This window comes from Merops nubicus, unplaced genomic scaffold (genome assembly GCF_000691845.1).
Source record: "Merops nubicus isolate BGI_N331 unplaced genomic scaffold, ASM69184v1 scaffold23659, whole genome shotgun sequence".
NCBI lineage: Eukaryota > Metazoa > Chordata > Aves > Coraciiformes > Meropidae > Merops > Merops nubicus.
This window is the reverse complement of record NW_008632021.1, coordinates 24,578-38,260: the sequence shown is the minus strand read 5'-3', so window position 1 is coordinate 38,260 and position 13,683 is coordinate 24,578. Positions and strand designations below refer to the sequence as shown.

The window sequence follows — 13,683 nt, the reverse complement described above, 5'->3', positions numbered from 1 at the left end:
GATACACTCATCAGCAACGTTAATACCCTGCAATCTTCTGTTAGCATGGGCTGCTCTAAGGAAGGTGAGCTTCTGACTGGTGTGCCTTTTAGACATGGGAAGCGTCAGAAAGGAATTATTCTGAGAAGGAATCAAGCTGGGAGGAAAAAAAATAAGGGAAGACTAGGCAAAGTTTGCCTTCCAGAAGAGGAGAGTTGGGGTAGGAGGGGGTGGGGAATGTGCAAAGTCCTACACTTTCTTTAGATTTTATGGCCTGGCTAAATTCCACTCTGGGGATCCAGGGAATCCATGGTTATGCTGATCCCAGTGCTCTTAGGCAGAGCTCATTATTTGGGTAAACTCATCCTTTTACTCCATGCCTGTTTTTCAGTTGTCACTGACTGCCCCACAATGATCAAGGCTGAAGAGTGGATGGCAGCCTCATTCCTATTTATCTCCTATTTTCTAAAGAACTCGTACAGCTTCAAAATATTGTGGGCTTATGTCAGCCCTGACTTCTGACCTATCATAGTTCTTCTTGTAGACATGCTACCTGGTAGCATCTCTTTGCTTTCAACTTCTGCTGACTCTTGCACACTATTTTATATCAAAAACTCAAGTTTTTTTGGACAACTTTAAGTACAGCTTCTGCATAACTGTAGATTCAAGTGACATTTGCAGAATGTAATTAACTATGGGGTGTGGGAACAAGAGGGGGTGTCCTTTGCTAAGATATACTTACCTAAATTGATAAGACCAGAACCATGCTCAGAGTCATATCTGAGATCAATTAGACCTGTTGTATTTTAACAGATATTTTCACCTCTAGATTGATAAAGCAGAGATAACTTTCATATAGTCACTTGCTTGTTGGTGTTTCTTTTTCCTGTCTGGCTCGGCTTTAATACTGCCTTTTCTTCCACTGCCTTCAGTGTAGGTGACCCTTGGCCCAGTGGGGCATTCAGGATAACATTCTTAAGTTAATAGTTGTGCTGAAAGAGAAGTCCTACTCCTCATGTGCCCGGGGGTTCCTGTCACGGGCTCTCTTACAGAGGCTGAAGTAAGAGGTGGTGGCAAAGGAGTGAGTCTGAGGTCAAAGGAACTGGGACATGATGGTTGCCTTTAGCTCTCTGCCTTACTAGTCTTGTTTTTGTGAGAAACCAGCGTGTTTTGTTTGTGGCTGTGTGGAAACTGCAGTGAAGCAGACACTGGCAACTGTAGCATAGCAACAAGGTGCTGGACCTAACCTTTTTTTCTAATGGAGATGGAGAAAGTAGGGAGTGGGTGGAATTTGTACAGGAATGTGCATTGTCCTGGATTTGGGTGGCTAACCTCAGCTGATATGTTCCTGGTAGTCTGTCTTCTGAAGCTCTCTCTGAAGCTCTGGATTTTTCTGTCACTCTGACTTAATTTGCCTTCACGCCACTCTGGTTCTGGGTCTTTTTACATAAGGTGGATTAGGAGGCAATATAGGACACTTGTGGTGACATTTGCAGATGGCAGTTCCTTCAATGTAACATAAAATATGTTGTGAAAGACACAGCTCAAAAAGGAGAAAATAAAATGCTGAGAAAGGTCAGGGACAGCAGATCAGACAGCCCAAGAGTCAAGCTTCTCCTTCTCTGAAAGGAAACCAGAGCAAACGGGTAAATCCAAATTAGCTATCAACCAGCTAGCTGAGGTACTGGAAGTAGTAAAGTCAGGGCCCTCATGGTCTCAGCAGGCTTGGGCAGACTGCCCTGAATCCTCTTTCCATGCACACTTGCTCTTTCTGTAAATCATGGATACCACATGAGGCAGGAAAACTGTTTGCAGCTTGGACACACCCCCAGTCTGGGGAGGGGAAGCTCTTTAGACTATGAAGAAACACTGAAGGGTCGTTTTTGCAGTGGAAACAGAAAATGTCAGAAAATGGATCTGAGCAGTCAGACTTTCCTAGTGCCTTAAAGAACACCAGGCTCCTTGGGCAACTACTCTTTGTTAGTTTTTGGTTCCCTCTTTCAAGTACTGTTCTCTCCAGGCAGCTGCCTTGAAGACGGTGTGTGATCCTGCCTGCCCCTTTAGCGGTTTTACTTCTCATATTGAAAACCTGGAGTGAATCTGTGCTCCTGTATAGGAAGAGGGGTAGAAGGGGAAGACTGTCGTATGTAATCCCAGGTTCCTGGCTCCTTGTGCTTATTGTGACTGTGTAGGGTAGTGTTGGCTGGAAAGGGACAGAGGACTAAACACCTTGTCTTTTGGGCCTCTAAGATAGCTTGGCTGGTTTTACAAATAGAGCTGAAATACAGTTTTGCAGGATGTGTTAATGATGGTTGTCATGGGAATTCTGCTGAAAGAAATATAAAATCAAAGGGCTGCAGGCTGTGATCTACTGTCACTATTTATCTTTGTGTTTGCTGTTTTTTTTTTTTCTTTCCCCCTTGTTCACTGCATTTAAATCGGTCCTCACTTCAACAGCTTTGTCAGGAGCTATATAATTGCAGTCTTTTAAAACAGAAACACTTCACCTTTGAATTATAGTAGCTGTGTATGTGAATGATAAAAACTCACTGATGTCAGCTGATCGCGCTGAGGGCTTTGGGGACCTCTGGTCCAGGATCTTGCACAAATTATTCACAGTTCTATACGTGTGCTTGGCAGCGAGAAAAAAGACTAGAAAAACTTGAGGACTGAACTGCTCCTCCAAAATCCACAGGGTCTTATGGAGGCAGTGCTGAAACACTGCGATGAAGCTGTGAGGAGTACCCTGAATTGCAGATTGGAGCTGTTCCACAATAACTAGATATTTTCACTTTGCAGCACTATTTAAAAAAATCTTTCTGCAGTATTACATTCACTTTTATTGCAAAAGGTATATTAAATGATTTACTAAATCTCCTAAAGCCACAAAATTTAGACAATGTATTGGGGCAAGTGAAAAAAGACATTAGCCTCTTTCATTGGATTCATGCATTACGTTTCAAATATTTGAAATTTTCTTCAAGTGAAAAGCTTTTTTTCTGTGAAAAAGTGGTTACTTTCTCTTTGCCCTGAGCATTTGTTTTTACTGAAATTATTTTGCTACAATTGGACACAGCAAAAAATGCATATATATATGCTAGGCTAACCTGCATAAAACCCAAAAGACATAACAGTTTATTCTTTTAAATATCCTGATTAAATAGGAAATAGGTCAAGGATTTTTAATCTAAGTTTTTGGGGGCTATTTTACAGTACTGCAATGAAATCTGAAGGAAGTTTGAAATGTGTGAGTTAAATAATAGCATGTTTAAAGTCATATTAAAGACAACATTTCAGAGAAAAGAAAATAATTTAGGACTTCTACACACTTAAAATGTTTTAAAATGTCATTTTTATTCCAAGAATGATTTGAAGAGATGACTTCCACATGTTCTGTTTCTAGTGTTTATTTGGAATTACATTTGCTGACTGTAATAATGCTCCTAAGATTTTACTGCTATGATTTGGTTTTCTTTTTTCCTTTCTTTTTTTTTTTTTTTTTTTTTCCCTCCCTTGATAATTATGGAACCACACACTCATCAACCTTCTGCTTTCTTTTACATAAATGACACATCTCAGATGTGTACCAATAGGCTATTTAAAAAAAAAAACAAATCCCACCATTATCCTCTTTCCTTTCACTCGTACATGAAACGAAACATTAGACATTTCTTATAAATGAACAAGTGTGAAATCACTGACAGAATTAATATGAAGCAAGAATGTGTGGAACATAATCTTTTAACAGCTGGAACATGCCAAATACTACATAAAAAAATCTGGAGTTTTCTCTGTTGTAAAAATGGTAATTGCAAACTACTCAAATCAAAGCCTGTAGAACTATCTTCATTATCATTTTAGAGAGTACTCCTCTAATTTAGATACTCATTGGACAGATCAGTGGTTCAAGTCCAAGTTCCATCTCTGCATAGGTGGGAGCACCACAAGTGAGTGTCCCCATACTGGCTTTACAGGGTCCTCATAACTCACTAGTCCAATACGAAATCTGAATGTTCAGAGGTTTTGCAGGCATTGACAGTAGAGACAGTGATTTATCTAATGACATTGCACAGACTTAATCTCAGGAGTGTTTGTGCAGCACCCTAAGCAATTCATAGGGTAGAGTCTAGACCAATGGCTACTGCACCGATAGAGAAAACTGGCTGAATTGTGACTGCATTCATAGCATGTAAGGCCAACCCACCCCACACCTTTGTCACCCACTCACACACCTGATAGCCTGCTAACTCAAGCCACAAATTATTGTTATGTGGATGAGAAGTTATCTGGGTATAATCCTTCAAACAGGATCTTTGGGATGTCTTTTTTTTTTTTTTTTTTTTTTAAAATAGGGTTTATTCATTCATACTGCAGAGAAACAACTAGCATTGTATACGTTTCTCATCCAGCCATATGTTTAATAATGGCTTTGATACCTCATGAACTGCTTTTTTGAGCTTGGTCTCTGGTGTTCTTAGACTGGTCTTGGGAACCAAACAGGAACTTCTATGTTCTCACTGTACCTGGTCTAGTAAGTGACCACTCTTTTTGGTACAAATGCAAATACAGGATTTTGTAGGACATGCTATCTTTAGTTCAATGCAGCCCATCAACAGAGCTCATCGTTTAATCACCCCTACTCATTTACTCATCCCTATATACTTAGTGTGCTATAGATGTGGGATGGAAATACTGCATTAAGGTCTAATTGGTTGAAATATGCATTTAAAAATAAAAGACATTTAAAAGATCTTGTCAATTTTTTTCTTTCACTAATTGTTATTTCATCTCAATGAGTTTAGTCTCACTAAATTGTGACCTGTGGAATGGAAACAAAAGGCCCTCAAGCCAGGATCTAAAGAAGTTTGACAGATAAAATATTATCAGAGAAAGTTAAAAACCCACAACAGCAAATAAGCACTTTTTGATATAAATGAAGCCATGTTGCAAAATCAAAGTTTTTTCAGCCCAGGTGCTGATAAACATCATTGCTTCTTCTGTACTGAAAGAAAATAACAAAAATAAAAATTAAAAAAATGTTCTTCCATTGCTGATTTTTTTTTTTTTCCTCCCCCCTGGAGCAGGCAAAACCATTTATTGGGGAAGATGCAAAATATTAACCTCTCATATTCAGATGTTGTACATATAAACTGCAAAAATGATGGTTATGCCGTGATTTATTGCAACCAAGGATATGATGGTTATGAAGAGGTGCAGGGAAGCCACCCACTGAAATATCTATTCTGTATCATATTTCAGTTCTCAGAGATTCATACTTCCAAGCATTACAGCTCAAAGACTTGTCTTGATGAACGTCTTTTTATAGTGTCTTCATATTTATGCATAATGTGACTTGAGATGCTGTCAGTCATCTTCGTTTATCCTCTGTCTTTGAAATTGTTCTGTATATTTTACCTGCTTTAACTCAGTGTACATTTTCAGAATTTTAATGTGCTCAAGGATAAGGGCTGGGAGCAGCAAAAACGTGATTCAAGAATCAACACGTTCCGTATTTTGGAAAGTACAGTTTTTCCTGACATTGTGCTACAGACTGTCTACATTCTTGCGCCTTGTAGGAGGAGTCCTGTCTAATTGCAGCTGATTTGAGTTAATGTAGATAGATGTAGTAAAGGAAGATGTCTCAGCTGCAGGCAGCAACAGCAGCATTTGAAGCTAACTGGTAACTTCAATTTTGATGGAGCCATTCTGATAGAGTGCAGCTGATCTGGAACAGAGGTGCCAATGGTACTAAACCCTCTCCAATCCAGAAAGGGGTGCCTGCATCTAAGCAGAGTAATTGAAAGTCTACCTGGCTTTTGCTATCTACTGAACCATGCACGCAAATTTCTGTGGGGAATGATAGCTGAGTAGCCAAAGCCATCTGAGGCTGGTTCATAGTCTTTAACAACAGTGTTCAGTTGTGGGGGATCATCCCCTTGCACCATTTCACCTCCTGGTGTGGGAGCAGCCAGTACTACCTCTGCCTTGCTCACATACAGGAGTACATGGTGACTCTATGAAATGGTCCATGTTACAGTTACACAGGGGGCAGTCCTTCTGTCTCTCTCTTGGATCATTTTGGGACACTTTTAAATTCCTATTGCTATAAACAAGTATTGTTCAAATATGCATAAATCATGATATATGTTGCTACTATGCATCTGTGTAACACACGTGCATGCTGTATAATGGAACAAATGTTCCTTTGAGACTGTAGGTAACATCCAGGCCTGGATAGATTATATAACCCTTATTTGTACTCTCTTCTGTCATATGTCTCTTTTGAGGGACTTTTTTAGTGCCGAGGTTCAGTAACTTCATTTTCTGTAGTCTGCACAAAGTGTGGCTGGTGTCTTTGTTGTAGGAAGTTATGTGATCGCTGATGGCTGCAAAGGGACTGGGTTCTTCCACATCCCCCATAATTTTAGTCTTGGTTTGATCCAAATCTAATTTTTGCCCTAGACAGTTTCAGACTCTGGACTATACTTACAACATAATCCTGAATCTTAGATACAGGTGCACTGATACAAATACTTTGAGATGACGAGGAAGGGAGAGTTTCTCTTGGCACTGTTGTGGGAGTTGAGGAGCCTTCCTCCTTTGGTTGCTTTGATATTTGGAAGTTTACAATGAACCCTATACTCTGCTCTCAGACAGGAAGAGTGGCTTTCTAGCATTCAGCATGTGCACAAATAGTAGCTGGTATAGAAATATTTATCATTCCCAAATATCAGCCATAACATCGTGTGTTAATCTGTCCCCATGGTGATAAGCATATATTTTCGCACTATAAAAAGCTTTCAAAAACAAGCACTGGCATCTTAAATGTCTTTAAGCATGGGAGTCTGGCAGTTTTTCAACTGGATGATGTGGTGATTTTTTTATATATTTTTTTATTTCAGGCTGAAAAAGCAGAAGGATTTATTAGACTTCCAGACTTCAGCGTGGATCGAGCAATTGAATGTAAAAAAAAGCAGTAAGTTTCTTTCTTGTCCCAGTTTTGCTGATTTTTACAACATTACAAGGAACTGAATCTCAGTAGTGCCTGACAGTGAAGCTGCTAGGAGCTTTTCTGTGTTGTATAAATAATGAGATATTAATTGAGCTACTGAAAGAAATCCATATTGCAAAAATATTTCTGACAATTCTCTGCCAGATGTGGTCTGCTAAAACTACAAATAAGAAAAAAAGTAGATCAGTATGCCAAATGTTTGGGTTTGGTTTTTTTTTTCCCCCTCCTTTGTTTGGTGATTGAGAGTCTATCTTAGATACCTCCTCTTAAGTGTGGAGGTCAGTAGTGGTGCAAGTAATGCTGCTTCCCTCCAAGTCAGGAATAGTCTTTAGGCTGCTGTGATGAAACTGATTCTTGGGCTTTACTTGAAGCCTCTGATTGCAGAGGGAATAAAAACTTTATTTAGCAGGGTACACATTTCAAAATATTCTTTTCAAACTGCATATGCAGCGCTGACTTCCAGCTGCTTCTGAGTATACTTCAAAGGTTTAGAGGGATGTTGCTGCTGTTCAAAGTTATAAGGCTCAGCATGGTTTTTATCCTGTCCCTCAAGAGAAAGCCTTCGTTCTTCTGCTCTGGTCTCACACTGACATTAGCTGAAGGTGTTCTTGAGACTGTGGGCTTCAATCCTCTAAAGAAAGAGAATAGCTATTTTGAATATGGGGAGCTCCATTTTGTTTTCTCGGGGGAAATGTTGAGTTGCACAGTACAGGACCACAAGAAAATGTTGCCCTTCATTCTGCAGCTGTTGGCTGTCAGTGACTGGAAGGAAAACGTGTTCATCGCTTATTTGGGACAGGGTAAATTAGAAGAACTGAGAGGATTGACTGTGGGGCTGCTGTGGCCCAGTCAAATGAGGTGTGCTTCCATGGGAGAAAGTCACCTGACAAGGAACAAAAGAGGGAAACCACACAGTCTCAAGACTGGAGACTATGTTTTAGGAAAAAAAAAAAAAAAAAAAAAAAAAAGACTCTGAAAGGTCTTACTAGTGGATATTCAACTAAGCAGTCTGGGGCTGAGACTGTTAACTATTCCAGGTAGTCCATTTTTTTTTGATTTGAACCTGCCACCCACACAAAGTTGTGTGTTTGATGCATCCTAAAACTTGTCTTGGAAAAGCCAGAGAAGAGTCAGTCCCTATCTCCTCACTGCATGCTGCTTGTGATTTTATTGTATCATATCTCCCTTCCCTCAACTAACAATTTTCCATGCTGTGGGATCTTAGCCTGATTAGTCACCCATGGAAACTGTACTATAACTTGGTCTGAGCTAAAGGAAGCAACTGCACACAGTATTCAAGATGTGGGCACACAACTGAGTTATGTAATGACATATTGAAGGTCTTTGCTTTATTCTCCATTCCTTCCTTTTTAGTTCCTGTAGTTTATATCCTCTGACTAATAAGTAGCCTAGGAAATGAGCTAAAAATAGACTAGAATTTTAAGGAAAGAGCTGTATGAATGGATAAGCTGATATAGACTAATATGGTGGAGTGAATAAATATTTCTAAATAATCAGATTTTTTTTTTTTCTTTTCTTATGTAAATTAGATTTCTTCATCTCTCTTCTATTTTTCTTTTCCTAAAGCGCTATTAAGATCAGCCACCCACATATCAAGACGTTTTATTTTGCAGCAGAAAATGTTCTGGAAATGAACACGTAAGTAAGAGCAACTGGCTATGTTTCATCCTGTCTCACGCCTAAGAACACCCTTTGAAAGTTCATTCTCTCACTGTCAAGTGGTTGTTGACAATGTTATTTGGGCAATAACTGAGTCTGTTTTGTTTTCTGGTCACTGTATAGAAGCAAAATACTGCTATTTGTTCACTAATGACAGTTGAAATCAGAACCACACTATTAGCCTGATTTCGATTCTAATCTTCCCAATGTTTTCTGGCAGCAAGTTCATCACCTTGGAGAAGCGAGGGAAGAAAGGAAAGAGGGGGGAAAAGCTTAATATAGTTTTGTCCCAGAAATGATCTGAGACTGGAATGTAATTATGTCTGCTTTCAGAGTAATATGTCAGTTAGCAAGGAGGGTTCAATGGGTAGAAAGGGCAGTCTCCTGAATGTAAGCAAACATTTACTTCAGTGCCAAGTTATGTTGCAGTTAAATGATCCTCATGACAGATCAGAAACTTTCTTTCAACAAATGTCCATAAGAACAACTCATTCATGCAGTTTTTAATGTAAGAAATAATAATGGATATGAATACTGCCATTTTAGAAACTACCAAGCTGTCAGAAATAAAAACTATTTGCTATTGATCCAGCTTTGGCTGATTTAGATACATCTCATATCTGTCTTTTTCTTAGTCTGTTCACAATGTTACTGCATTAAATGGATACATAGCAGTATATAATACTGGATATACCACAGTACAGCAGAGGTCCTATGATAGGTCAGGATTTTAATCATGGCTCCGCTGGTGATCCTTGTGAGATTCTTCATAGGGCATTGACTGTTCTTTCCTTCTATAAACAAGAGATCTCATACACATGTACCACAACAGAAAAGGACAGAGGTTGAGAGAATGTATGTGACCTTCCAAAAGGACTATAGATGCAGAAATGTAGGATACTACAGTAGTGTAGGTACATAGATATTTGTTCATAAGTCTATATTCTATAGATGCATACAAATAAATATCAATGGAAAGAATATATTGCCCTTTGCAACTTGGAACAGCACAGAGATAACTATACGGTTCTGTACCCGTGCATTTTCTACTGGAGCTTGTGAATGGACTGAGAAGATCTTGAGGCAGATTGGCTGAGAATGAGGGACTGCTGGACAGGAATATTTATGTAGAGTGGATAACCCTGCCTGAGGAAGAAGAGAGAGAAAGATGTAGAGCTAATGGAGGACATTATTAAGTGATAACAGCCAGTTTGGAGCTCAGATGGAAATTTTTAGTATCTTAATGACACTTTTGAAATGTTTAGCCTCTACAGGTGTCCCAGCTCTCATGGCCCCAAAATGATTTTGTTCAAACTCCAGTTCTCAAGTAATTTCCAGTTTGGCTTAAAGCTAGGTAGCCCAGCCTTAAAGCAGCTTGCACTATACTGTACAAATACTAATTCCTCACTATTGTAACTGATGGTATTTTCCTTGGCAAAGTATAAAATGCATGCATTTAATACATAAAGTACACGCATACTCACGTATATGTCAAAACAGACTAAAAGACATCTGTTCTTTTGGCTCTAGTCCCACAAATACATATGCATGTGAGTGGTTCCACTGAACTCACTGAGGCATTTGTGTGCGTCGAGTTACTGGTGCGCATAAATGCTCGATGGATCATGACCTTTTGTAACTCTTCATGCATATTTATTTATTAAATCAACAGTGAATCTGCTAATACAGCCATTTGTTTCATTAATTTAGCATGTATTTGCCAGTGTCGTGCACGCAGGAAAAGTAAAGCAGTGCTGGCTAGATGTGCGTATTTACCTGGTTATTAGTGATCTGTCTGACCTTGTGGTTAATGAAGTCCTGGATTTTTAGTTTTTCTTCTGTTCGTCTAGAAACTTCTGTTAGTCTTTTTGTTTTTTAAATTAAAAGAATAATTCTGTCATCCTTAACAGTTAGAAGAAAATGAATAATCTACTCTTACAAAATGAAACTTTACTTTCTTGAATTGTTATGTGGCTGTGTTGTTCATCCTGCAGTATAAAAATCCAGTTACTTTAACACAGATCTTGCTAGCAAACTTCCCATTGTTTCAGTAGTATCAAGATCAGACGCAATGTTTTTTCAGAGTTATGAATCTTAATTCCTGACCTTCATAAATTCATTATCCAGGCCTTGAGTTAATGTGAAAAGCCTGAGGTTGTTAGTTGTTAGTTTCTTATCATCTGGGTAGATCTGAATGACCTACAGACAAGCACAACAGAAAAACAGTGTACCTAGGGATTGTTTCCAGCACTAGAAAAATGCAGCTAACTAGTAAGAGAAATAGAAAAAAACCCAACCTGTTAAGCTTAAAGCAACACAGGAAGTGAGACTTATTGAAAACAAAAGTATATAGAGAGTTGAAGAAAGCAGTATATAATGGTCAGAAAGTCTGGTTTTAAATGACTTAGATTCTTAGACTGTGATGTGGTAGCTTTGGCCAGGGCTGATGTCATCTTCTATGGCTCCTATGCCTTTTGCTTTATCTCAGGTACAAGATGACACCTCAACAGCAGGACTAAGCCACTGAGATGGTGTTATAGGATATGTACTTTTCCTTTAGCTTCTATGAATGCAATTCCTTGGTCATCAGTAGTGCTTTCGTTTCAGGATCAGGGAAAGATGATGTCCCAATCAACTAGTTCCGCTCACCACAGGGAATATTAGTATGCAGGTAACCGGTACCTTTCTAGAAGATGACTTAAGAAATAGAAAGAAATCAACATTTAGTTTTCAGGTTAATGAAAATAGATGTTGTGATGTAGAACACATCTGAAAAGAGCAAAACTCTGTCCAAGCAGCATGCAAGTATCCCTAATTCTCTCTTTCCTCTCTTTCAAACATAGGTGGCTAAGTAAGCTGGGGATGGCTGTGGACCCTCAGGCACCCAATGGAAAGAATGAGGAAGGTATGCTCCTAAAGGCACTTTAGTGTGTAACTGCATTCACATTCTTTAGACTTCTTGCTTGGCCAAATTTTTGCCAGCTCTTTTCTTCATTTATATTTTTAATTTGGGTCCATCTACTGACTGAGCTCAGAGAAATCACAACAAGACAGCACAGAATAATCACAGAAAAAGAAACAATAATGAGAAACTGTGCCACTGGAAGACATTTGGTGATCTTGTGAGAGATGTGTAACTACTTTCTGGCAGTTTACTGGCTTGCTAAGCATAGCAAGTGTGAAGAGAAACTGCTGCACTATTCTGGCTTTTGAGCACCAAAGGTGTGTTACAGGAGTTGTGCTACAGGCTGGGAGCTTGCCAGCTTGGAAACCTCTTGTGCAATGTACCACCAGTGCCCCTAGTGTCTTCACCATTCCTGGGAGTTTCAACATCAGCAGTGTTGCAAGAGTGGTAGTGGTGTGCTGAAGCCTACAATTTCCTTCACGGCCAAGCCCAAGAACATGTTGTGGAATGTGTAATTTTAAAAGTTCCTTAGCAATTTATTTATTATTTTAGTTTGCACATTGCCCTAACAGAACTCTTTGGTGAAAGGATACCTGCACTTGAATCACAGTTCTGGGCAGAGGACAAAGCAAGTCATTTGTCACAGCACTTAGAAGAGCTTCTGGTGAGGATATGTGTGATGGGAGCTGGTTTACAAGGAGAAGCACTGTAGGTACTATTCTCTCTAGCAAACCAGAAATAGACTCTGATGTGAGGGATATGTATCTTCTACTGGGCTTTTGATCCTCCATTTTTAGAGTACTGGTACCCAGTGCCTTTTTTAGAACTGCTCAGGCTGTGAAGGAGCTGGCATTATGAAGAAGAAGCTGTTATTTGTAGCATTATGAACACTTAGGTGATACAGCCCATTTTGTCAAAGCACTGAAACGCTCCTTTCTGCATCCCTTTTGCTGTTTCCCAAAATAAGGCTGTGCTTTATGTCCAGGCTTTGGACATGTAATGCCATTATTGATTAATCTGATCTGGTTCTGTTTATACTCTGGCTCCATTTGTGCTCTGCCACTAAAAGTAGGTTTGGGGCGGGTAAACAGATGCCACTGATTTCTGGAGATTCAGCAGGTGTCATCAGTTTCTTTGGGGTTAGTTCATGGTTCCTCTTTATTTTGTGTCAGGAATCTTGTTAGTTTTCATATCTCCAAGTTCCTCCAAAATGCCTGTGTCCTCTTTGAACCCAATTTTGGATCAAAACAGCTTGAGATAATTAGGAGAAAGGGCTATATTGAGTATTAGGATGTGTAGCAAGAAGTTCACGGTAATTGTACTCAGGAAGGAAGTGTCCATACATTTTGTCCCTTTTTTCACAAAAGAGAAGTCTGATAGAACATGAGAATGGTCAAAATTCTTTCAATTGACAGCAAATTATTTTTCCTTCTACAGCCTTGAAAAAATGTACTATAGGTTGTGTTGTTTGAGTTGAGAATTATAAAACAATGCAAAACGAGTCAGCTGACTAATCTTAATTTTTAATAATGGCTTAAAGATACAAAATAATTCACTCAATAACCTCTGCAGCTCGTTACCTAATAATTATCCTGCAATAAACAACACAGCCAAGATTTCATCAGTTTTTGAAGCTGGTGGCCTGTTTCCCCTCCAGAAAAAGGCATTCTCATTCTGGTGTCAAACACCACCTCATCTTTCCGTGTGTGGTTTGTCACAGGTGCTCCAGCAGCTGCCATGAGCATGGGTTCAGCACCCTACTTATGTGCCTGGGTGGACGAGCCCTTGCAGAAACATAGCTATGTTTCAGAAAAATGCTGTCATTACCCACAGTCACTTCTGTTCTTGCTGACCTAGTTCTCCCCTCTGTATCACACACCATAAATCTTCAGGAGAGTCTTGGCACTTGTTATGGCAGTTCTTGTATATTCATGTACTTTCTATGCATTTTAAGACTCCCCAGCCCCTTTTAGAGTATCAGAAACAGCTGTTGATTCTTTTTCAGTTCTTCTGTGTGCCTAAAAGGGGAGCTGTAGAAACAATAAACCCTTTACTAAAAGTTATTCAAGAAGGCATTAACAGAGCCTTAGAATTTGATATAGGCCTT

The 13,683-nt window shown here is 39.3% G+C and overlaps 1 protein-coding gene across 1 annotated transcript in view; it reads left to right on the top strand.

The window, feature by feature from the left end:
• LOC103780154 overlaps nucleotides 1-13,683 on the top strand; it is a 122,207-nt gene that overhangs the window by 88,924 nt on the left and 19,600 nt on the right. Inside the window, exons 17-19 of the mRNA XM_008947805.1 lie at nucleotides 6,882-6,955; nucleotides 8,579-8,650; nucleotides 11,515-11,576. Coding sequence (XP_008946053.1) covers nucleotides 6,882-6,955; nucleotides 8,579-8,650; nucleotides 11,515-11,576 — 208 coding nt within the window. The remainder of the gene's footprint in view (nucleotides 1-6,881; nucleotides 6,956-8,578; nucleotides 8,651-11,514; nucleotides 11,577-13,683) is intronic.